This window comes from Camellia sinensis, chromosome 10 (assembly GCF_055761805.1).
Source record: "Camellia sinensis isolate YWXY chromosome 10, ASM5576180v1, whole genome shotgun sequence".
Lineage (NCBI taxonomy): Eukaryota > Viridiplantae > Streptophyta > Magnoliopsida > Ericales > Theaceae > Camellia > Camellia sinensis.
In genome coordinates, this window is record NC_138970.1 from 11627952 (window position 1) to 11653536 (window position 25585).

The 25585-nt window shown below is 41.7% G+C and overlaps 1 protein-coding gene and 1 long non-coding RNA gene across 2 annotated transcripts; both read left to right on the forward strand.

Annotated features, from left to right (window-relative positions):
- Positions 1-1277: 1277 nt before the first annotated feature.
- On the forward strand, positions 1278-2984 carry LOC114322312 (zeatin O-glucosyltransferase-like). The gene has a single exon (XM_028269586.2). The coding sequence runs from the start codon at positions 1461-1463 to the stop codon at positions 2865-2867; it is 1407 nt and encodes a 468-aa protein (XP_028125387.2). The 5' UTR covers positions 1278-1460; the 3' UTR covers positions 2868-2984.
- An 18508-nt stretch (positions 2985-21492) lies between these two features.
- On the forward strand, positions 21493-25310 carry LOC145801483 (uncharacterized). Its single transcript, XR_014343069.1, has 3 exons — positions 21493-22990; positions 23782-23820; positions 25017-25310. It is a non-coding gene; the product is annotated as an uncharacterized LOC145801483 (long non-coding RNA).
- The last annotated feature ends 275 nt before the right edge of the window (positions 25311-25585 follow it).

Below are 25585 nucleotides of genomic sequence, written 5' to 3' on the forward strand. Positions count from 1 at the left end.
AAACAAAATAAAAAAAATAAATTGTTAACATTAAATATATTAAAAAAGAAAGAAAAAAAAAAAGATTGAAGGTATATTTAGCTAAAACCTTAAAAAAAAAAAAAAGTTGTTAACATTAAATATTTAAAAAATGAAAGAAAAAATATTGAAGGTATATTTAGCTTTTGTTGTGAATCTTAAAAAAAAAAAAAAAAAAAAAAAAAAAAAAAAAAAAAAAAAATTGTTAACATTAAATATATTAAAAAGAAAGAAAAAAGATTGAAGGTATATTTAGCTTTTGTTGTGAACCTTAAAAAAAAAAAAAAAAAAATGGTGGTTGTTAACATTAAATATAACAAATAAAAATAAAATAAAAATGGGGATTAAAATGAGTTGGGAAAAATCCAAACTCATTAAGAAATTGGAAGAGTGGTACTCATGGGAAATGGGGAATGGAGAATGGAAAAAAATTATTATAAAAAAATAGGGATGGGAAATTAATATCCACCCTATTAACCTCCACTGTCATTCCTAAAGCATAGTGAAGTGCTATATATGTTTTCTCTTTAAAATGTCTACCACTCAACTCAATCAAAAATGAAAATAGTTGACGATTACAATTAAAAGAGACAAAATATATATATATATATATATATATTATGGAAAATGATTTCCACAAGTAAAATTAGCATAATACCAAAGTAGAGTATAGTACTGATTGACTGGACGTACTAAACAGAAAGCAAGAAAAATGCAATTCATAATTTGACATACAATTAAATTAAATGTATATTGGAATATATGAACAACATTTACATACATACATACATGCATATAAAACCAAAAACAAAAAAATTATAGCCTCTTGAACTGTGTTTAGCTATCCTAAATCTAACCATTGATTTTCCTTTTTTTTTAAAAAAAATCCAACCTTTGACTGAGAGAATCTTCATTGATTATTCGATATTATATTATCACCCCAATTGTCGTGCGCAATTTTTCTTGATATTTTACAATAATAATATCATTTGTTTTGTGTTGACTACCAGCACACCAATAACTATAAAAACTAAAGAAATCGAACATTGTTATAAGAAGAAATGGAATCCGATTCGATCAGAGATCTCATTACAAAGTCTGTATTTCCGTCCATTTTTATGCAATTTTCTGTATATGTGTACGTAACTGATTACGAAATTAAATAAAAAATTGGGTTTGCCTCTAGGTTGACTTTAAACCAAACTAAATAAATAAAATCAATTATTTAATTGATATTATCAGTATCTGAATAATAATAAAAGGCTACCATAGAAATGATGCACACAGAAATTGTGCTATAGAAACGGCGCGCCACACAGTCCTACGAGTGTTCTATGTAATTTTTGTGATGGTTCCGCGATCACAAATTCCTATATAAAGAACCAACTCATTTCAAGCAGATAGCAGGTTGAGATATTCAATTTCAGAAAATCTAGTCATCCATGGATGTTCATGACCAACATCCAAGCCATAACTCCAAACAAGCTGAAGTGGTTGTAATCATGGTGCCTTTTCCATGCTATAGCCACCTCAACCAGGTCCTCCAGCTCTCCTGCCTAATCTCCTCCTACAACATCCCAGTTCACTACGCTTGCTCTGCCACCCACGTGCACCAGGCTAAACTCTACTTCAATGGCACAAACCGCCTTTCCTTCGCCCATATCCATTTCCATGAGTTCCCTACCCCTCCTTTCCTATCTCCTCCACCCGACCCCGACGCCCCATGTAAATTTCCATCACATCTCCAACCATCCTTCGAAGCCACTTTGCTTCTCCGCGACCCCGTGGCTCAACTCCTACACAAAATCTCCCCCACAGCTAAAAGAGTTGTCGTTGTCCACGATGCCCTCATGGCTTATGTGGTTCAGGACACCGCTACCATACCAAATATTGAAACCTGTAGTTTTAACCCAACTTGCACGTTCTCTTCATTATTTGACGTATGGCAAATGATGGGAAAGCCTTTCCAGTTAGATGAACCACAAGGGTTACCATCTGTTGAAGGATGTTACGATTCCGAGCTCCTGAATTTCATTACCCTCCAAATTGATTTTCTGAAATCTACATCTGGAACTATCATTAACTCGTGCAGATCAATTGAAGGTACTTACATTGATTTAGAGGTACAGGTTGACAAAAACAAACAGATATGGGCAGTTGGGCCATTGAACACCCGAGCAGACAATGATGGCAAAAACTCAAATAGCCAACACAAATGTTTGGAATGGCTTGACAAACAAGAGCCCAAATCTGTGTTATATGTTTCGTTTGGAACAACAACTTCACTGACAAATCAACAGATCAAAGAGCTCGCCATTGGGTTAGAACAGAGCAGACAAAAATTCATTTGGGTGTTGAGAGATGCCGATAAAGGGGACATTTTCACAGGTGATGTTAAGAGAGCTGAAGTATTGCCAGAAGGTTATGAAGAGAGACTGAAAGGAGTTGGACTGGTGGTGAGAGATTGGGCACCTCAACTTGAAATTTTGGCGCACCAATCTACAGGCGGGTTCATGAGTCACTGTGGATGGAATTCATGCCTGGAGAGCATCACCATGGGAGTGCCAATAGTAGCCTGGCCGATGCACTCAGATCAACCAAAGAATGCATTTCTCGTGACAGACATATTGAAGGCTGGTGTGGTTGTTAAACAATGGGTAGACCTTCAGGAGGGGGTGGTAGCGTCATCTACCATTGCAGAAGCTGTCAAGAAGCTAATGGCATCAAGAGAAGGGGAGGAGATGAGGAAGAGGGCGGAGGAACTGGGAGTTGCCACCCGGAAGGCGGTAGAGGAAGGTGGTGTTTCTCGAATGGAATTGGATTCGTTCATTGCTCACATAACTCGGTAGATTCGTTTATTGACGCAGGATGAATTCACTTTCCTTGCATTGAATTGTAGTCCAGACCTCGAGAATCACAACAATCTGGAAATAAGTATTTGATCAATAAAAATCGTTTTAGTAATATATGATAGAAGTATAGTCAAGTGCCATAATTCTCATTCTTGTGTTCTTTCTTTGTCCGTGTGCAATGGGAACACTACAGGAAATTCGAGTTTTAGCGGCATTTTTAAAACGCCACTAAAAGTTTGAAAAACGCCGTGAAAAGTTATAGCGACGTTTAAAATTTTCGCCGTTGGTACGGCTGCCGCAATAGGTTTGCAGCGTTTAATAAACGTCGCTAAAACTATTAGGCGGCGTTTTTAAAACGCCACAAAATGTTGACGTCCGCTTCTATTACCGTCACAAACTAACGTGTGACGTGAGCATGACGTCATTTAGTGGCGTTTTTCAAAAACCCCACTTTTTTTTTTGTTTTTAATTATTTATTTATTTATTTATTATTATTATTATTATTATTATTATTATTATTATTATTATTATGTCCAAAGCATACCATTTTAGAAAATATGCATTATAATGAATCTGAAAAAACAAATCTTCTATTAGATTAAGCCAAATACATTATAATAAAATCCAAAAAAACAAAATTCAAATTCACACTCCAGATACTTCAAATACCACATGAAATTAGGCGACAATCTACATAAATCATCCAATTTCAAAGCCATATTACTCATCTATGATATATACACACTTGTAACTTGGTAATTATATATGCATACCAATAGTTAATAGAACTGTATCTTAACAACCAATACATCAAAGAGTACATAGAGAAGCAGAAGGCAGATCACTAAATGTCAGAAAGTCTTGGTAATTGTATTGAAATATCAACTCTAAAATCACAAGTTTTTATTTCAATTTTGACTAAATCTGATCACGTCTTCTTGGGTCAGCAGAATTCACAGCCGTTGTGAGCTATGGGAGATTCTTGCGGTTTTCTTCTTCAATTGGACTTTATTGGTACCACAAGATTCTGAGCACCTTGGAGGATGAAATCAATGGCTTCCAACAAGCTGCAAAACAACAATGAAACATAGATAATGCTTAATTTTGATTTGTATAATATATACATTCAAATTGGCTTATTTCTTGTACCATTTCTTTAATTAGAGATTTTATTGAAAGTATAAATAACAAAATCAATATTTCCATCACATGTGTAGCAAAATCAAAACAGAGAAGAGCTCAGAATGCAAATAGAATTGAAAACAAGCTAGCTTACTCCTAACAGTCAACAAGGCAATACATACCTACCTCATCAATGAGAATATGGGATGTCAGATCATTGCTGCCCCACATATTACACCAAAGTAATAGACACAATGAAAAGAAGAAAAAGAGGAAAGGTTTCTTCTGTCTAGATGGGTGGGGGTGGGGGTGGTGTTGTGTGTGTCCACTGTATAATTTAGTCTAGAATAATGTAAAATTGTATCATTTTTTTATTTGAAATAATTTAATTTTCTTATGTTATTAGTTTTGATTTAATATCTTATTTCATCAATTTTTTGATTCTCCCATATGATGCCAGAACAAGCCTCATAATCTTTTATGACCTATATAGAACCTTTTAAACTCTTTTCTCTCTGTAATATGGATCCTTAGTTACTTCCATCTTTCCTTGGTCACTAACTACTATTCTGGCAAGTTCTTAGTTCATTTCTCTCTAATAATAATCATCATAAGTAAACCAAAAGACCAAAGCACACACAAATGAGTTTTTAGACTTGCTTTGGACCAAAAGACCAAAGCAGACACAAACAGATCCATATAAAGATTAACAATTCCTGAAAACAAACTATCCCTGAAACCAACTCATTCTCTTTATGTGATATTGTTTTGTAATATTGTTTTTTTTTTTTTTTTTTTTGTTTTCGGGAAGGCAAGTGGCTACTGGTTCAATGGTTAAAACTCAGCTTATTAACCTGATAGATTGTGGGTTCAAACCCGAGGACACCCACTTCATGCAAAGAGTGCAAAAGGTCAAGTCTATGCCCAATCTACTTCCTCACAAACCCCAATCCAATGGAGACTAAAGTACTATTTTTTACCACCACCACAACTAGTACTAATACTATTATTTGAATGGTATTTGTTCTAAAACTAAAAAGCATAAATTTCAATAGAAGAGACTTGGGAATGGCCTTTACAGGCCTATACATGTGTACATTTCTTCTTCTTTTTTTCTACATTTTCTGAATGATAACTTATGCATATATATTAATAAACAGTACATATATCTGAGGGTATGTCCTTTTCAGGCCTTCCACTCTCTCCATTTTTTTCCAACAGATGCCAAAACAAATTTCTTCATTGACTCGTCGACATCTGTATTGACCTGCAAATAATTGGCAACTTTGTGACTATTGCATACACACAGTAGCAAGCCCACAGCAGTAGCCCACAGCAGTAGTATTAAAATAAAGCTTCTTAATCCTGTGGGATGCAAGCAACCAAGGAAAATAAGGCTCCATATGTGCCTATATATGCATATGAATCCATATATATATATAGACCTAGGCATCTCATATATGTGCCTATATATGCATATTAATCTATATACACTTGTGTTACTGTATATGTGCCCAAATATATGCCTAGACATGTATTCACTGATCCATATATAATATGTCTACTTCTGTGAGCGCTTATCTGCAAGCATTTTAATGCTTGTGCACTGTAGACGTCCCCGAACGCCCCGGGAGGGATGAGTCCCGTTCTGTTCATTTGGGGTTCACTACAGTTCGGACTCTCAAATTGTCACGGTTCTAAATTTGAACCAAAGAGTCCAAATCCGGCAAATCGTTTTGAGAAAATAGATTTTGAAAGAAGTGCCAAACATGGACTGCTTTGCCAGATACAGAGTCGCCATCTAAATGTTTTATTTTGGGAAAATTTAGGGACCCTGACTCGTTTGCCTAAGGCCACGTGTCCGTCATCTCCAAAGTTGCCTCGGCTCAGGAACTTGGATACGATTGGGGAAGGTCACTTCGTGAGCACCCCCGCTCGCCCGATCAAAGATCGGCCTCTACTAACCATGATATCTATTTTTGAAAACATTATGCGGTCTTATTCCGGTTATTAGCCTAGATTTACTATGTGATGCGCACAGCATACAAGTATAGACTGGATCATCTGAATTGGAACAAAACACTTCATGTTTGTTTATTTTGAAAATGGTTTGATGGTGCTACCCACAAGTAGGCTAAGACGTGGATTTGCCACCCTCAGGTGGGCTTAGAAAACATGATCTTGCCACTATCTAGTGGGCTTTAAAACACACATTTGATGAATTGTTCCAATTCAAATAACCCAACCTTCACCCACAGGCATTCAGGCAGTTATATCACATAAGCAAATAGCCTCATGGTAAGCATGCTATCATGGCAATCACTCACACACATGCAAGGATGCTAAAGCATAAAAACTTACTAAGTACTCCAAGCCAAAACAGAAGCTAAGTTAGAAATCCATGCATGATCCTAACTATGCTGAAATGCCTAATGCAACACATGTAAGAATGTAACTATAGCAGGCTTGGCTATTCTAAACATGGCATATGAGGTGCAACAGCTAACAAGTATTCAACTTGGAATTGAAATACAAATGCAGTTAGTATGATGCGCCGAGCCCGGTGCATGCAATACAGATGAATGAATGCAAACATGCTATCATACTGTATGCTAATTGAAATATGCCCTAATCTAACCATCATAAGCTGATAAATAAAAGGGGGAAAGACGTGGGGTTGGAAGACATGCATCACACACACGCACACTTATTACAGTTATGCCCTCGCTCAGAGGGTCCGAATAAATATACAGTCCCAAATAAATAATTACAGTCCCGAATAAATACAAAAAATCCTAATTAATTTACAAATTAATCTAGAAAAGCTATAAACTGGCATGCAAGCCAGGGACTGCCTTGACTCTGATGAATGATGTATGTTTGGGCTGCCTTGCGCGGAAATCCACTGGGATGCCCCAATTAGCCTCTGTTTTGCAATGATTTCCTGGAAAGCGCGCCAAGCTCTGGAAGACTGCTGATTCTTGATTTGCTGCAACAGAAAGCAGGAGAGGGGCATAGCAATGTATTTTCACAGATGTATGCATGCCTCGATCCTTGTGCCACCAATTACGCATCTCGATGCATGATGGCTGAGGAGTCGAATTGTGCAACTCGATATAGAATGAATGCACATAAAAACTCAACTAAAACCTAACTCCATCATGGATAATCTGGAGTGTCGGTGACTGGGGAATTGAGACACGTTCCGTCACTCGGAGTACGAAACGTACCTCGTTTCCCGTGCTCGGGCTAACTCCTATCCCAAACACAATGCAATATGCATGATATGCATGAAATGCAACTAAGATACAACCTAACATACACAATGCTATGAAATGGCATACACGATGCACGAGGTAACATGGCATACACGATGCACTAACATACAACCTAACATACGCAATGCTATGAAATGAAATGACATACACAATGCATAATGGACTTACACCAACATGAGTGAACCTCAGCCACACTCACATCAGTAGCCATACGATAAAAAATGAAACTCTCGAAGTACATGCACGCATGCACGCAAACCGAGGACCGACCCTAAGGCACCAAATGCCACTATAACAAGACATGGTAAGGCATGGAATATGGCATATTAGCATACAAATTTCAGTAGCAAAAAGTGATGCAAAATAGCCCCGTAACGTGACAACATAGCACCTGATGCATGAAATGGTCCCGAAATGCAAGATTAAGCACATGAAATGACTTGTAGCTACATCAAGCATACATTATTTGAACATGGAATGTAAATACAGGTTCAAGGCAGCCCCAAAACAATCATGTTTACAGTTTTAAGCAAGGCCAAACAGCAAACACAAATAGGGCTAAACCGGTACGCAAAAATGGCCCTAAATGTGAGATAAAGAAGCAAGTCACCGCTTCTGGCCCCAAAAATCTAAGGGCCCTTCAACAATGTTGAAGAGGGGCCCAAAATATGACCTTTTACAGTTTATGACTGAGCCAAAAACAGTACACAAGCATGCTCAAAATACTATGCAAAACAAGGCCAAAAAGAGAGATATAACACAAAGTACAAAAAGGATGCCTCAAACAGTAATATACCCTTAATAAAACATGAATAGGGGGTCAAAATAAGGCTGTTTTAAGTTCGAACCAGAGTCCAAAAACAGAAGCAAAAGAGGCTAACAAATCATGCAAAAATGGAGCCAAAAAAGGGATATAAAGGCAAGTGGAAGATAGAAGCCTCAAACAGTGATGATCCCTTCAACAACATTGAAGAAGGGCTCAAAATAAGTCTCTTTACAGTTTATGGCATGCCTCAAAACAGTTTATACGTAGGCCAAAAATACTACACAAGAAGATGGCATACAAGGGAGATAATGAAACAAGTGCAACAAGGAGACCTCAAACAGGTAAATACCCTTAAACAAACATGAAAAATAGCTCAAAATAAGCCTAGTTCCAGTTAGGGTCGGAGCCCAAAACAGCAAGCAAGTATGGCTAAGAAAGCATGCAAAATATGGAGCAAAAAGGGGGAAATGGAGCTTACCCTTGTAGACCAATCTTTTGGAAACTCTTGGCTTGATTTTGGAGCACTCCTAGGCCTTGAAGAACAACCTCCAGCTGCTGGAATGGAGGATGGAAGGGTAGGGCTATGGGTTGGTGAAGAAATGAGTGTAGTACTTAAGGGTTTTGAGCTTGGAAGAGAGGGAGAAGGAGGTGTATGTATGCAAAGCTCTTAGGGAAATTTTGTAACCCCTAAAACCAGAGCTGGAAGTTGGTTTATATAGGCAAAAAGAGTGGAAAAGAGGGGGAAAATGGGGGGGAAAACAATTCAAGTTTCCCCCTAAAAGGCCAAACCCTCAAACATAAGGCCTAGAGGAAAACAAAATTCACTTCTAAGACACACTTGGGGAGGGGGTTATGGCCGGCTAACTAAAAAGGGCAAAAAAGTCATTTCACCAGCTAGGTGGCCGGCCTGCTAGATTTTCTGGCCGGCCAGCTACTTTCAGGATAAAAAAATGGGCTGCCGGAAAGAAAAGTGGTCGGTGGGTGATTGGGAAGTCTAATGGTGGCCACTCAAGTGTCCAAATTGAAGCCCCGGAAGTTATCTTTCCAATTGCGTAAACCTTGCATTTAAATTCCTCCTGTAGAAAAAGTTATGCCCGTTTCCGTGAAGCCGCGCAGATTCGGTCCCAACCGGAGTGATGCCCTACTTCAATCAACTATATCTCCCTCGTCCGGAATTGGATTTAGGAGATTCTTGAGTGCAAAATGAAGCCCCGGAAGTATTATTTCCAACGGTGGTGGCCTCATAGCTTGATTCCAAGTGTGCAAATGAATAGGCCCGATTTGGCGAGGGCTGCTCGACTCTTTCTTAACGGTTCATGCCCATTTTCTCCCCCAACTGGATTTCTTCCCTCTTCTCCTCTTTTCTTCAACTTCAAACCCCTAAGTAAGGTGTTTTGAAAGATTTTTTCAAAGATTTCATCTCTCTTTCATTCTTTTCCACTTTGCCCTTGCTCGATTTACCGAAAAGCGCAACATTTGACAAAATGCGAGTCTCGGAACATCGTAAAAACATTATTTCAAAAAAGTTTTGAAAGAGAGGGTTTTACGGCTAAAATCTTTTGATCAAGATTGTTTTGGTCCAAAAAGGGGTATGAAGTTGAGCTTTGACTCTCTCCTTACTGAAGAAATTGAACCTTTGCCCTGCACATCTTCCAAAACCATCAGTCACGTCCGAGTCTTAAAGGCGGTCAAAAATGGGGTGTCTACAGTTGCCCCTCTTTGACAGAACTCGGAAGTCAAGAAGTGACGGGAGTGAATGTCAAAGCCTAGAGACGACCCATTTTTGACAAGGCCGAAGACTTGGACAAACAAACAAAATATAGATAAATAAATGGTTGTGCCCGCAGGCTGCCTACGTATCCTTTTTGTGAGGAATCAAACCAGCGTAGTTCAGGGGCAGGATGCAAAATGATATGCAGAAATATTTTGAGGATTGGACTTATACACTACGTGAAGCCGGTTTTGAAAATTGGATTTATACGCTATGCGAAGCCGGTTTGAAAATTGAGGACTCATGCAATGCACTGCAGTGTAGTAGCTAAGATGCAATGTAATAGCTAAGAGGTAAAGGTATCTTACAGGGGCAATTGGTAATGACTTACCTCGGCAATGTCCTACCTCATGCTGATGTGGGAATCTTCCTCTTCTTCTCAGTTGAACCACAGGTACTACTTTTCTCCCTGACTATGGTTGCAGCTTTCTTTATTCTCCAACAGGATGACAGACTAGGTTGGATCAGTATCCAGAATTGAGGTGCATACAGATGCTATCTCAATCTATGGGGCTGCCATACAGATTTCAAGCCGAGGATATACCCCTGGGTATTTAAACCAGACTTTAGTCTCGGAAATCCCGAACCTTTGCGTTCTAGGCATAAGCCATTCGAACTCTAGTTTCCACCGTCTTAGTTGGTCTCCTAGGAACTCACCGGTAACACAGGCAGGTGGCTATACCAGACCACCGGAAGTCGTTCGGGCACGACAAACACTAAAGGAATTGCACCTTTAGAGAATTTAAGGTCTCCTAGACCGGAAAGTGCACGAGACAGTGCGAATAAAGATGCGGGATTTAAGGTCTCCTAGACCAGGGAATTTAAGGTCTCCTAGACCAGACAGTAAAATAGATACGATGTAATAGATATGATGCAATAGATGCAAAGGGTGAACACACGCCAACCACGCTCGACTCGCGAGTGGAGGAAGAACAAAGAAAATCAATCAGGAGCGCGCTCCATGCAACCTAAGATAAATTCCAAACACGCTGAAATCGTGTGAGGAATGGGAGGCTCCAAAAACAACCCATCCAGCGCGTTTACAACGCAACCTGGGATAAATTCCAAACACGCTGAAGTCGTGTGATGAAGAGAACACTCTAACCATGCTGAAAACGTGAGAAGAGGTCCGAAAACAATTGCTCAAGTGCGCACACAACGCAACCAGAGATAAAATCCAAACACGCTGAAATCGTGTGAGGAACGGGACACTCAAACCACGCTGAAATCGTGAGAGGAGGTCCAAAAACAACCCGCCCAACGCGTCTACAACGCAACCTGGGATAAATTCCAAACACGCTGAAATTGTGTAAGGAACGGGACACTCAAACCACGCTGAAATCGTGAGAAGAGGTCCGAAAACAACCGCCCAGGTGTGTACACAACGCAACCTGAGATAAATTCCAAACACGCTGAAATCGTGTGAGGAAAGGGGCACTCAAACCACGCTGAAATTGTGAGAAGAGGTCCGAAAACAACCGCCCAGGTGCGTACACAACGCAACCTGAGATAAATTCCAAACACGCTGAAATCATGTGAGGAAAGGGGCACTCAAACCACGCTGAAATCGTGAGAAGAGGTCCGAAAACAACCGCCCAGGTGCATACACAACGCAACCTGAGAAAAATTCCAAACACGCTGAAATCGTGTGAGGAAAGGGGCACTCAAACCATGTTGAAATCGTGAGAAGAGGTCCGAAAACAACCGCCCAGGTGTGTACACAACGCAACCTGAGAAAAATTCCAAATACGCTGAAATCGCGTAAGGAACGGGACACTCAAACCACGCTGAAATCGTGAGAGGAGGTCCAAACAACCGCCCAGGTGCGTACACAACGCAACCTAAGATAAATTCCAAACACGCTGAAATCGCGTAAGGAACGGGACACTCAAACCACGCTGAAATTGTGAGAGGAGGCCCAAAAACAACCGCCCAGGTGCGTACACAACGCAACCTGAGATAAATTCCAAACACGCTGAAATCGTGTAAGGAATGGAACACTCAAACCACGCTGAAATCGTGAGAGGAGGCCCAAAAACAACCGCCTAGGTGCGTGCACAACGCAACCTGAGATAAATTCCAAACACGCTGAAATCGTGTAAGGAACGGGACACTCAAACCACGCTGAAATCGTGAGAGGAGGCCCAAAAACAACCGCCCAGGTGCGTACACAACGCAACCTGAGAAAAATTCCAAACACGCTAAAATCGCGTAAGGAACGGGACACTCAAACCACGCTGAAATCATGAGAGGAGGCCCAAAAACAACCGCCCAGATGCGTACACAACGCAACCTAGGATAAATTCCAAACACGCTGAAATCGCGTAAGGAACGGGACACTCAAACCACGCTGAAATTGTAAGAGGAGGCCCAAAAACAACCCCCCAGGTGCGTACACAACGCAACCTGAGAAAAATTCTAAACACACTGAAATCGCGTAAGGAACGGGACACTCAAACCACGCTGAAATCGTGAGAGGAGGCCCAAAAACAACCGCCCAGATGCGTACACAACACAACCTGAGAAAGTCCCGGAGGACAACGATTCTAAACGCAGCACGGCGCAAAAGGATATAAGATAACACAAGATGCAAATAAACGCAACAAGTGCGATGATACAATACATGTTACAAACAATGTAGAGCATGATGTTTAGGGAATGCAATGAATAGACAAAGCGGCACTCTAGAAAGCACCTTATAGAGTGAGTGGCGTTAAACCGCTTTACTCTGACGGGGAACGGTACTCAGGGAGAGCACTTCTGATCGCCATTCTGGCTTGAAACAGTGAAACAGTCAACACAGTATTCTGTTCAATTTGAACACACAGCTCGTATCGGCATACTGCTCATTCTGAACACGCAGCTCATAACACAGTATTCGGTTTACTCAGCACACAGCTCAGTCTGAACAGACAGTCCGATCTGAAAAGACGGGATGTAAAAACGGAACCTGTAGAAGTTGAAACAAACTCGGATGCTCCAAATTTTTCCTTTTTTCTTTTGCTTTGCAGTCTGGAACCCATATAGCTTCAGATAGGTCCTGGTTTTACTATTCTAACATGACCTGGGTTGAACCCTGCGGCTTTATGAAAGAACTGATCCTTTTTTTGCACAAATGTGGAGAACGACACGGCACTCTGAGCACAAAACGATTTTTGAAATTGAAATGAGAAATGGGTTCTCAACCGAGTATTGAGCCTACAACTGACCACAGCCAAAACGACTCAACAATGGAAAACAAAGGTAGAACGACCTAAACACAACTCAACAAAGGAAAAACAATGTAAAATGACCTAAACACATTTGTTGACACTCAAACGACTTAAAACAAGAAACGAGACAAACAAAACGCACAAACACAACACTCAGCTGTGTTACAAAGGCGAGAGACCTGTCGGTGCACGAGGAGCCAGTTTCTTCGGGTATTATTTCCCACCCTTTTTCATTTGTGGTTCTCACATCACTCGACCCTCAGGCTTTGTTTTTCTGAAAAAACCCTTTTCTCACTTTTTCTCTCAGCGCACATCTCTCTATTCTTCAATCTCTCATTTTTTATCCCTCCCCTGGGTGGTTGATGGACAAACAGAAAGTTGCGGGCTCTTACCCCTAGCATTCCGATAGATTCTTGTTCTTGTTCACAACAGTGAGTTTCTCCCACAGAGGGGTTATGATGCGGCTAGATGTGCAGCAGATCTATAATTGACATTGGTTGATGATGCTCCACCGGGGAGTTTGGACGTGATCAGATCATTCCAGTTCGTGCTTTGCACTTGGCTTGATACCTCGCTGCTTGGAGGATGTTGAGAGCTTTCAGCCCTTTTCTGCTAACTTCAGTTGTGCCCGCTTCTGGCGAATACGATGCCCTTTCTGGCAAGTAGAGTGCCCTTTCTGGCAAATGCATTGACAACGAGGAAAAGACAGGAAGCCTGACTCAACTGTGCCTCTAGTTCATCAATTTGACCATTTTTTGTTTTGGCTTTCTAAAACAATTTTGATCAAAATGAGAGTTAGATTAACGCGCTTGTTCGATTTTCTGATTTGAAATCATGCAAGTTAGGCTGTGAGCACAGAAAATTTTCCCTTTTTGGGGTCCAAGAAATGGTCTAGTTTTGGGAAAATGGAATAATTTTTGAAACAAAATTAGTCAATTTCATTAAAAATTCTCAAAAACTATTTTTGCAAACGGCCACTGCTCAACGAGCACGGAACCCGCTCTTGAGATGCACAACTTCAGATTCGAAGGAAAATTGCCCCTTGCTTGAGGGGAACTGCATGGCAACGGAAAGTTGCCCCTTGTTTGAACGGCACCGCGGCGCATTGAATTGCAACGGAAAGTTGCCCCTTGTTTGGATGGCACCGCAGCGCATTGCAGGCAGTCCTCAGAGTGACGAACACAACCAAATCCTCAGATACAGAGAAGACAAAGATGACCAGAACCATCGCATGGACACAATCAAATTGTTTTACGGTTGGACTTTAGAATGAAGTTGCCTACGTATCCCAAAGATGGGAATCAAGCCTTACGTAGTTCGGGGTTAAGGTACACTCGGGTATTAACCTCTCCTTTTTAGGCTCTAACTTTTGCCAAGGCGCCCGTCGCGGGTTTTCGACCTTGCGAGCTTTGTTCTTCTTTCTTTCTCTTTTCAATTCTTTTCTTCTTTTTTTTTTGATATTCTTTTCTTTTCTTTTCTTTTCTTTTTTTTTTTTGCATTTTTTCTGTCTTTTTCTTTTCTTTTCTTTTCTTTTTCTTCTTTTTTCTTTTTTTGTTCTTTTTCTTGCTCTGACTTTTGCCTGGGTCGCCCTCCCGGGTTTTCGGCCCAGCGAGCCTCTCAAGGGTAAAAGTGTAGCTTGGTCCATGCCAAATGGTTATAGGGTTTCGAAGCCATCCGTATCCAGGAGAGTGGCTGTTGATTTGCAAGAGGACTCATCTTCAGCTCTTCGAGCATGTCTGATATCTTTGCCCCTAGTTCGAGGGGTACTTCTGTTCTAGCTTTGCAAGCTTCTTCTGATCTTCTGATCTTTTTTATCTGACTTTCCTGGCCTCTTGTTCGAGGGCTGCTTCAAATCTGGCCACACAGGCCTCATATCGTAGTTGACCGTTGAACCTTCTGAATTCAAGTTCAAGGTTTGGAAGTGAAGGGGTTGAGTCTCGAGGCTGAGAGCGATCCTAGGCTGCACAATCTCAAGAGCGATTCCACACAGGTATTCGCAGGACCACGCAAAGCATTTTGTTTTTGAAAGTTTTTAAGAAAGCGACAAATCGCTCGCGCTGAAGATAGTGTGAAACCAGTCTGGATCAAGCCAGGGTCCTTCTCAGTACTCACGCTAACAAGCATGATTTCATTCATTAAGGGCTTAGCACGCCTCTCTTTCTCTCAAATGATCAAAGTTTTACAAATCCCGAGGAATTCCTTCCTCTTCGTTTTCACCGCAGTGTTCAAAAAAGTTTTAAAAAACTTAGGTCGATACAATGATTTCGAGGCACAGAAAAGACAGAATTCTTTAGTCAAATACTGTCGTCTCATTCAGAACTTCCAGCATAACTGGCACAAGGCAGAAACAAATGCGAGAGCGTGAAGATCACTGCTGTTTTATTCAAAAATCTGTTGGCACAACTGGCTCCCTGGCAGAAATAGACTCAAAACAAAACAAAAAGACAAACATAAAGCAAAATGGTGACGCCCAAGGTAACACCCCCCGGAATCACCCGACTTCTATTACAACAGGACTGACTCGATACAACAAGACAGACCCTTAATCAAAATAGACTGACTCAAAACAAAGAGACAGACTCAAAACAAAACCACAGAATTGACTCAACACCCAAGTCAGAAGCTACAAAAACCATCATTCGCAAATGCTCAAAACAATGCGTACCCCATGCCACATCTGGAGTAAACTGAGTACCGCCCGCAGGTGGTTCATCCCCTAATCACATATTTGCACTATCCCCCAAGTTCACTGATCCAGTGGCGATAGACTTTGCTGAGCTGGTGGGAGGATGACCCCATTGTCAATCAGATCTTGCACTTCGTGGTGAAGACGAGAGCAATTGTCAGTACCATGACCGGTTTGTTGATGGAGGCACAGTATTGGGTAGCATCATGCGTAGCCGGAAGAGGATTCGGGAGAGGCCGAGGCTCAAGGGGTTTGAGATGGCCTTGTCTTATAGGGATTTGGAAAGCTTTGGACAAAGGCATGTGGAGGGCATGGAAGACCCTTTGACCTCGGGGTTGGTACTTCAAAGTTTGTGGATTTTTGCTGGACGCACCAGCAAAGGGCTTGGCAGGTGCTGGCCTGGTTTGTTGATCTCTTCTGAGTGCAGGATTATAGCTTAAATGAACGTTTCTGATACAACGACCCTTCTCCCGGCTTGCCCCTTGATTCAAACTGCCCCCAACTTGAGTGGCAAAAATATCATCCACAGTTTTTGCAACCACTGTAAGCACTTGCTGTTTATTTAGTCCTTCGGCCTTCAAAACCTCAACAGCCAACAGAAGATGTTCATGGGGACCAATGCCTGCCCCTACCTTGTTCTTACCGTCTGCCTCCACTTTGCCAAGGGATTGGCATTCCTCAAATGCAGCCCGTTCCAAGACTGGGGAGCCTTTTGACATGAACTCCCTGGTATGTGATGCGGTTGATGACGAAGCCAATGTCCCGGAGGCCAGATCTGTCACAGTTCTCTGAAGATCTTCTATCATTCTCTTCAGCTCAGAAGTAGTGGGCTCATGAGTTTGAGATGATTGGGGTCCAGGTGCATCCATCATGCATAAGTCCATGCTTTCTGGAATGAACACCTCAGGCTTGGGTAGATGCGCTGGGGTGATGTATATGCTGGGGTCGAAGGTGGATGGTAGTGTATGGATGAGGTTGAGGTGGGGAGATGACGAGTTAGCACTAACCTGAGGTTCTTTTGGTGGAGCTAGGGTCTCTTCGTCAATAAGATCCTGAATCTTATGACGGAGGCGGATGCAACGGTTCGTATCATGACCGTGTTGTTGATGATAGGTACAGTATTTAGCTGGGTCATATCTTGGTGGAAGAGGATTTGGAAGGGGTTGGGGTTCTAGGAGTTCTAGGTGCCCTTCTTCTTGCAGCTTTTTCAAAGCTTGGGAAAGACTCATGTAAAGAGGATGGAATTTTCGGGCTTGGGGCCGAGTTGGAGTGGTTGGTTCTTGGCCATTGAGGGAAGTGATGATAGTGTCTACTTCTGAGCATTTCGCAGCTGTGCTACCATCAGTAGTAGCATTGGAACTGTGAGCAACATTTCTCTTCGAAGGCTCATTATCTTCTGCAAAGATCCCTTGTCTGATGGCATCCTCGATTTGAACCCCCATTTCATGAAGGGCTGGAAAGGTAAACAGAGGTAGAACGACCATCTTTTGCAGCAACTTGCCATGCAGATTCTGAACAATCATCCTGATCTGATCTTTGTTGGAAGGCCTTGTAGTCATCATTGAGGCCTTTGCTCTCCATCTTGTCACGAACTCTGAGAAACCCTCCTTTGGCTCGTGGCGTGTGACTTCGAGATCACGAGTTGTGACCTCAATCTGTGTGTTGTAGGAGTATTGAGCAATAAAGGCCTCAGCCAGCCCTTCCCAGTTCTGTTTCACAGAGTTCTCCAATTTTGCATACCAGATTGCGGCTATCCCAGACAGGATTCGGCCGAATAGTGACAATTTCTGGGCTGTGGTCAAACCCATTGGCCTCAAAATATCAGAAAACAGTTGGAGGTGCACCATTGGGTCTTCAGAGCCATCGAATCGATCGATATGTGGCATCTTGAACCGATCCGGTAATGTCACCACTAAGTCGGTATAACCATCCTCTATATCAGGAATAGAGTGGGGCCCCTGAGACTTTTTGAACAATTTCTCAAGCTTGCTCACTTTCAATGCTGTGGGGTCCGTCTTGAACTCAAAGGAGGAGTCTGGCAGGTTGGTGGGTGTTTTAGACAGCTGGGGTAGCACTGGGGGCGGAACTGGCCCATCTGGAATGTCCGTATCTTCCTGGACGTGGGTTGCCTCCCCGAGTATGGGAACTCTTGGTGGGGGAGGAGCCTGGTGTGAAGTAGATACTCCAGTTTGCTGCTCTAACCTGGCAATTGTCTCTGCCTGTTGGGCTATGACCATAGCCTGTTGCTTGACGGACAACATCTTGCTGCATGGCTTTCATACTATCCTGGAGTTGGCGCACTATCTCTTCCAGACCCGACATATTGCCCTGATCTAACTGAGCAACTGGTATACCTGTGTCTGCAGTAGGCTCAGAAATCTCAACCTGGCTGTTCAAAGACCACTGAGCTGGTAGCTGCTGTACTGGTGGTCTGTGCCTGACCGACCTTTTCACCCTGCCTCTGGTAAAGGAACACTGATTGCCTTTGAACTGAATCTCTGACCCAACAAAGTCTATCAACACAAGTTCGGTGTACCCAAGGAATATCGGAGCCTTCTGAAGCTATGGTTCCAGGACTACCCTAGCAAAAAGGGAAAATAAAGAGCATCTCAACCTGATTTCACGATAACCCATATGAGCAGAGCTGAATGACTGTACTCGTTACTGATTTTTGCCCCAAAATTCTGCCTCAAATCTGATACCCTCGGGTAAAACTGATTCCCTAAGTACTGATAGTAATGCCCGCCGACCTGATACTCAAACTTGCAAACTGATACATGCATTCCTATAGAGACGCACTCTAAAAGCACATAGCAGACAAGTGAGAGCCAAAACACCCCTATGTTGGGGTAGGGTTTCCCTGTCCTATTTTGTCAGGAGCTAGGGTTTCACTACGCACGCAGTGGCTTCAAACAACCTATATCGGGTAAGCAACCTGTCCTAGTTTGGAATGGTCACTATGGATTCCGAATATGCACTAGGTCGAATGGTCAAAAAGGGTGCCCCGGTAAAACCGGGGTTTGTGTTCCCATACTGGCAGAGCCCACAACCGGTCAGCTTTATGGTCATGTCTTGACAAGACAAGCCTCCGGCAAACCGTTCAGGAATAGCAGATGGCAAACACGGTGTCCTAGGCGCACCAATGCAAATGCAATGCAAAGAAACACACAAGTGTAGTCAAAAAACAGATATCATGAGTTCGAGTCAAGTTCTCTAAATCCCCAGCAGAGTCGCCAAAAACTGTAGACGTCCCCGAACGCCCCGGGAGGGATGAGTCCCGTTCTGTTCATTTGGGGTTCACTACAGTTCAGACTCTCAAATTGTCACGGTTCTAAATTTGAACCAAAAAGTCCAAATCCGGCAAATCGTTTTGAGAAAACAGATTTTGAAAGAAGTGCCAAACATGGACTGCTTTGCCAGATACAGAGTCGCTACCTAAATGTTTTATTTTGGGGAAATTTAGGAAACCCTGATTCGTTTGCCTAAGGCCACGTGTCCGTCATCACCAAAGTTGCCTCAGCTCGGGAACTTGGGTACGATTGGGGAAGGTCACTTCGTGAGCACCCCCGCTCGCCCGATCAAAGATCGGCCTCTACTAACCATGATATCTATTTTTGAAAACATTATGCGGTCTTATTCCGGTTATTAGCCTAGATTTACTATGTGATGGACACAGCATACAAGTATAGACTGGATCGTCTGAATTGGAACAAAACACTTCATGTTTGTTTATTTTGAAAATGGTTTGATGGTGCTACCTGCAAGTAGGCTAAGACGTGGATTTGCCACCCTCAAGTGGGCTTAGAAAACATGATTTTGCCACTATCTAGTGGGCTTTAAAACACACATTTGATGAATTGTTCCAATTCAAATAACCCAACCTTCACCCACAGGCATTCAGGCAGTTATATCACATAAGCAAATAGCCTCATGGTAAGCATACTATCATGGCAGTCACTCACACGCATGCAAGGATGGTAAAGCATAAAAACTTACCGAGTACTCCAAGCCAAAACAGAAGCTAAGGCCTCGTTTGGGAACAGGCTAATTTAGTAACTTTTTGGCTATTTGGCTAAAAAGGTAGGTAAAAAAAACTTGTATGTTTGGGATGACTTTTTGGCTAATTACAAAAAGATGTGCAAAAAGTAGAGAAAAAAGAGAATCTTTGACTTTTTGGTATGGGTTGTTAGCTTTTTGGCTAATTTAGTAGCTTTTTGACTAATTGGCTAAAATAGCCTCTTGTCAAACGAGGCCTAAGTACTACAATAAAGCAACATTATTAAAGCTAACAGTCACTAACATTACAGCTCAAACTCAAGAAGGATACGTGCCAACTAACTTGAATTTAGAAAGAATAACAAAACGTGAAAACAAACTGACAAATAAAATAAAATAAAATAGGAGACACTGTGTGAGTCTATCTGGGTCCTCAATTTCAAGCACCAACAATGCTTACATTGCTCTCCAAGCATGGAAATTAGCAATCACAGATGACCCATTGAGGATTTTGTCCACATGGGTTGGCTCAAATGTGTGTTCTTACAAAGGAGTCTTCTGTGCACACCTTCTTCTTTACCCAATTATTCGACACAAATCCCACTCGTCTAAACCAGTGCGCACGTTAAACCAGTGGAGTCGACTCCGACGGCTTCTACTCCTACTACGCCTACAGCTTCTCCTCCAACTTCAACTCCAGCACCACCGACAACTCCTGATCCGACCACCAGCTACTCCGCCTCCGCCGAGTCCTCCACCATCTCCTCCGCCTCCCGCACTGTCGCCTCCGCCAGCTATTCCACCTGCTCTGGTTCTGGCGCCGGCTCCAAGCACGAAGCCGACATCTCCGGCGCTGTCTCCTTCGCTATTGAGTCCTCCGTCACCTCCCGCTAGCGCTCCGGCGCCGTCTCTCCCGACTACATCGCCTACACCATCTGCTTCCGATTGCGTCGTGAGGCCAATCTTGACCAATCAACACTGTGAAACTAATGTCAGAGGTGAATGAAAAGGTTGTGTTTAACTTTGATGTCCTGTTTACAGTCAGATGTACATCGCCAATGAGGACTCTTGTCACAGATGCACGGGCACAGTCCTAGACACATTCAAAGACCTCTCATCACTCACGGAGTTAGATTTACGCAACAACCAATTCTCAGGTCCTTTCCCACATTTTTTTAATATTTCAACCTACATACCCATGTTCCCATGTTCTCTAATCACACCCATATTTTCCACTACCAACTAGGGCTGTAATTTTGGCCCATGGTTCGAAATCTGCCCGCGGCCCGAGATAGGCCCAACCCGTTAAAGTCTGAGCCCAAGCCCAGACCGAGGCCTTGGGTCAGGGTCAGGGCCTTCATTTTGAAGCCCGACTCGGTCCATGGGTCCGGCCCACTCAAGACACAGTGTTATTTTTAATAGAAAATATTAAAATTTTGGTGGAAAAAAAAATTAAAATTGTTTAGACCCGCCCAAGCCCATCCAAAGCCCGAGCCCAGGCCTAGGCCCGTGGCCCGCCCAAAGCCCGAATATCCCTGGGCCTTGGCTTGGGCCTAGGCCTAGTTTTCTAGCCCGTGAGTCGGGCCGGGCCGGGCCGACCCGATTCGATTTTTTGGCGGAAGCCCGCAAGGCCCAATATGGGCCAGGCCAGGCCAAAATTACACCCCTACTACCAACATACCTACAACACTTTTTTAATATTTCAACCTTTTTCCTTTTTTCAATCTTCCATCCACCTAGGCATGTCTCTTACGAGTCAACTTTATTTTATTTTATTTTATATATACTTTATTTTATATATTTTATATATATTTTTTTCTATTCTCCTTTCTTATCTTACTTTTTCTTGTACAACTCGAACTTGTTCCAAAAAAAACAAAAAACAAAAAAACACCCTTCAACCATTTTTTTAACATCTTCACTCTATGTTGAGTCATTCCACTCCACTTTGTCAATTTCTTTGTTTCAACCTCAAATAGGTTTCTATCTTCAAACCTATTTGAGGGAAGATATTATACATATATTACGGAGCATGGTTATACACCATGCAAACCACCCAAGCCACCCCATGGCGCACTCCCTAAGTCGCCCCTTGATGCACCGCCAAAATCTTCTCCAACGGTCCGACACAACCACACAGTGTCTTCTACAACGGTCCGACACAACCATGCAGTGTCCTCTACAACGGTCCGACACGACCACACAGTATCTTCTACAACGGTCCGATACGACCATACAATGTCTTCTCCAACGATCTGACACGACCACACAGTGTCTTCTCCAACGATCTGACACGACCACACAGTGTCTTCTACAACGACTCTGATACTATGTTAGAATAATAGAGAAAGATAAAAGATAATAAATTGTGTATATATATTGTATTTGCACTATGTTTAGTTGGCTCCTTTTATAAAGGAAAGGAGTTACATTTGGCCGAAAGTGGCACTACAATAAAGCAACATTATTAAAGCTAACATCCACTAACATTACAGCTAATACACTAACATATATTATTAGTACCAGAATAAAAAATAAAAGCATCATAGAAAGGATGGACACAGAAATCATGCCACAGAAACATCATAAGACACTGAATATACACCCCTATGAGTGTTGTGTGTCATTTTTGTGACGATTTTGTTCGCAAATTTGTATACAAGAAACCAACTCATTTCAAACAGAGAGGAGATTGAGAAACTCTCTTTCAGAAATTATAATCATCCATGGATGTTCATAACTAACAACCAAGCCATGACTCCAAACAAGCTCAAGTGGTCATAATCATGATGCCTTTTCCACGCCAAAGCCACCTCAACCATGTAATGACCTGACCCTCATGTAAGTTTCTGGTATGCTTTCAGCCCCTCGTTCTGTGCATTTAAATGCTTATTGTGAAATTTGATGTTAAATTAAGTTTGATTAAGTGAATCCTATGTTGATGAATGCATATCTGTCCAACAAGAGAAAGATCTGTTACAATTAGAATGTTTGGATCAGAAATTGAGAGCCGTGGAGGCTTGATAATCCGAAATTGATTTTACATATGAGATCGGCATAATTTTTAAGTTATAATAAGCATTGTTGTGAAAATTTGATTTGGGATGATTAAACTAATTAGTTTTCATCTTTACTCACCTTTATATAAATATCTTTGCCTTTGAACATTTGATGGAGAACCATCATAAGAGAAGCTCCTGAGGGAGAGAAAGAGAACTAGAGAGGAGAAGGTTTGAAAAGAAGTTCAATGAAGGAATTGGTTAGAAGGTTGAAGGAAGCTTGATTCAAGGTATGTCTCGTTTTTTTTTATTAACCCCTCTCTTGCATGGGGAAGGAATTCCTCTATATTATTGTGTTAATGGTTGGTTGAGTTGTTATTTCTTGTGTTGAATTGATTAGAGATTGAATTATCTAGTGAGGTATCTAATGAGAATCTATCTTGTTTTCCTTAATTGTCAAATTTGAACCTATCTACTTGGCTACATGGTTGTGTGTGTGTGTGGATGGGTGAGGAAATTGGAGATAGTGTGGAATTGGGTTGTGTTCATAAGTTTAGAGGTTAAAGATTTTAGTTATGTTAATTTGATGTATGTGTTGTAATTCTTATTCATGTGAGTTTTGGGACCACATGCTAGCAATTTATGGACTAGTTTTGAGCCCTAAAAATACCTACAAAGAATGGAACTTCTACTGAATTTTGGACTACAAAATTCAGCAAATCGCCGCACGTACGGGGGTCATGGCTGCACGTGTGGGAACCCCAGCCGCACGTACGGGAGTCATGGCCGCACGTGCAGGAAATGAAGAATTTTGGACCTTTGGTTACTGTCTAAAAGGCACGTGCGGGCTTCACTGCCGCACGTGCGGGACCAACCGCCGCATGTGCAGGGCTCACAGCCATACGTGCGGCCTATGCTGGAAAAAATGGTTTGTTCTGTTTTGCGTGCCCAACCCTCGGATATTTTTAAAACCTATATTTGATGCCTTCTGATATTTGTAAAATTTGTTTGAAGCGAAGTGAGTCAAGAAATGATTCAACAAAGAAAAATGAACTAATTTGTGAGTTATGTATGTGTGCAGGGCACACTCCGGCAAGGACTAACGCTCCACTCCAGCACTGTGAGTAGTAGTACTATAATCGTATGTTTACTACCATTAATAATTCTTATTATTAACGCTCTGCTCTTTACAAGTAATTACGTTAACGTTTATGTTGTTTAGAAATCGGTGAGAACGTTAAAAGACTTTGTATACATCGACATGACTCTGGAACTACTCTGCATTCTGGTTATGGTTAATAGTTAGCATTAATGTGCTACAACCTGTAAGTTACTTAGGACTCCGCATAAGAATTACATACGAATTGTTAATACTGTGCAATTGATTGATGAAAAAAGGAATTGTGGATGTAAACCCCGCTTACGGAAACAGGATATTTTGAATGTCCTATTATGGACTCCTATAATCTGGTTAATTCGACGCATGTTTTATGACATAGATATCTGTCTAGAATGGATTATCGAAATGAATAATCGGATAGAACCATGGGTTGCCTTATACGTCAAAGAATCGAATATCAATAACCTTGTTATATGACCCATGTTATGGTGTGAATTGGTCCGTCCCCATGATTAGTGCTGTAATGACACATGTGTTTCTGTAAACAACTATTATTAATGTTCTGTTATACACAAGACAACTGTGTCAATCTGTAACATACGCTCTACTTACAGCTAATGATGGCCATTAACATTCTGTTATCGCATGTCAATTATGTAACTGTGTGAAGGATTCAAAGAATGTGAATGAATGATGGAAAGGATGTGTATACTTTCCCATGACTCTGGAACTCTGTAAGATTCTGAAACTAGCCTGCTCTGAAGATATCTGGGCCTATGGCCAATCTGTATTTTATGGTTTGAAACAAAATGTTGTACGAAACTAAGTGCTACAATGTGAGTCACCTCTAGAATCCGTGCGAGACACCTCTTGAGTTCATACATGCATGATAAGGGCTTAATGCCATTCTGATAAAGGTTGTATGCCATTCTGATAAGGGCTTAATGCCATTCTGATAAGGGCTGAATGCCATTCTGTTTAAGGGCTCAATGCCAATCCGTTCAAGGGCTTAAAGCCATCATGTTTAAAGGTTGGGCCTAAGGCCGTTCTGAAACTAGTACAAAATCAAATAAACCACATGATCTCTGCATTTACACGCACATTGATATGTATCATGTTTTAAGTTGAGTATCGAATTGTTTAAATACTATTATTCACCGAGCCTTGCTCACTCTGTGTTTTGTCTGATTCTGTAGGTAATCCATTTGGAGGTCAGTCATAACCATGGATGCTTGTCTCTCTTTTGTCAGCCTCAGGGGGGTCCAGGCACTTAAATGAAGCCTGTGAAATTTTATGGAGCTTTGTTAAGCTTTCAGCTTTGTGTTTTAATTGTCTGTCTAAAGTTGTAATGCATATAACTCCTTCCTTCCCCCAATGTCTTGTTATATGCCCAATCATGGGGCTGGGTTTGCAATTATATATGTATGCATAACTAATTTCTTAGATGCACGTTACTATGCGTCTATCTATCCGATGCAAAGTTTGTGATCCTGGCATGATAGTAATAGCTCGATGGATGTAGTTTTATGTTATTGTACATTGTTAAATGCTTCCGTTCAGGCCCCATACGTTATGTATACCAGGTTAAGTGTCAGTTTCTGAGTAGGTCATGCCCAAACTTTTAGGGGCGAGTTTGGGGCGTGAGAAACCAACTCCTCCAGCTCTCCTGCCTAATCTCCTCCTACAATATCCAGGTCCACTACGCATCCTTCACTACCCACATCCACCAAGCTAAACTCTGCTTCAATGGCGCCTTTCCTTTGCC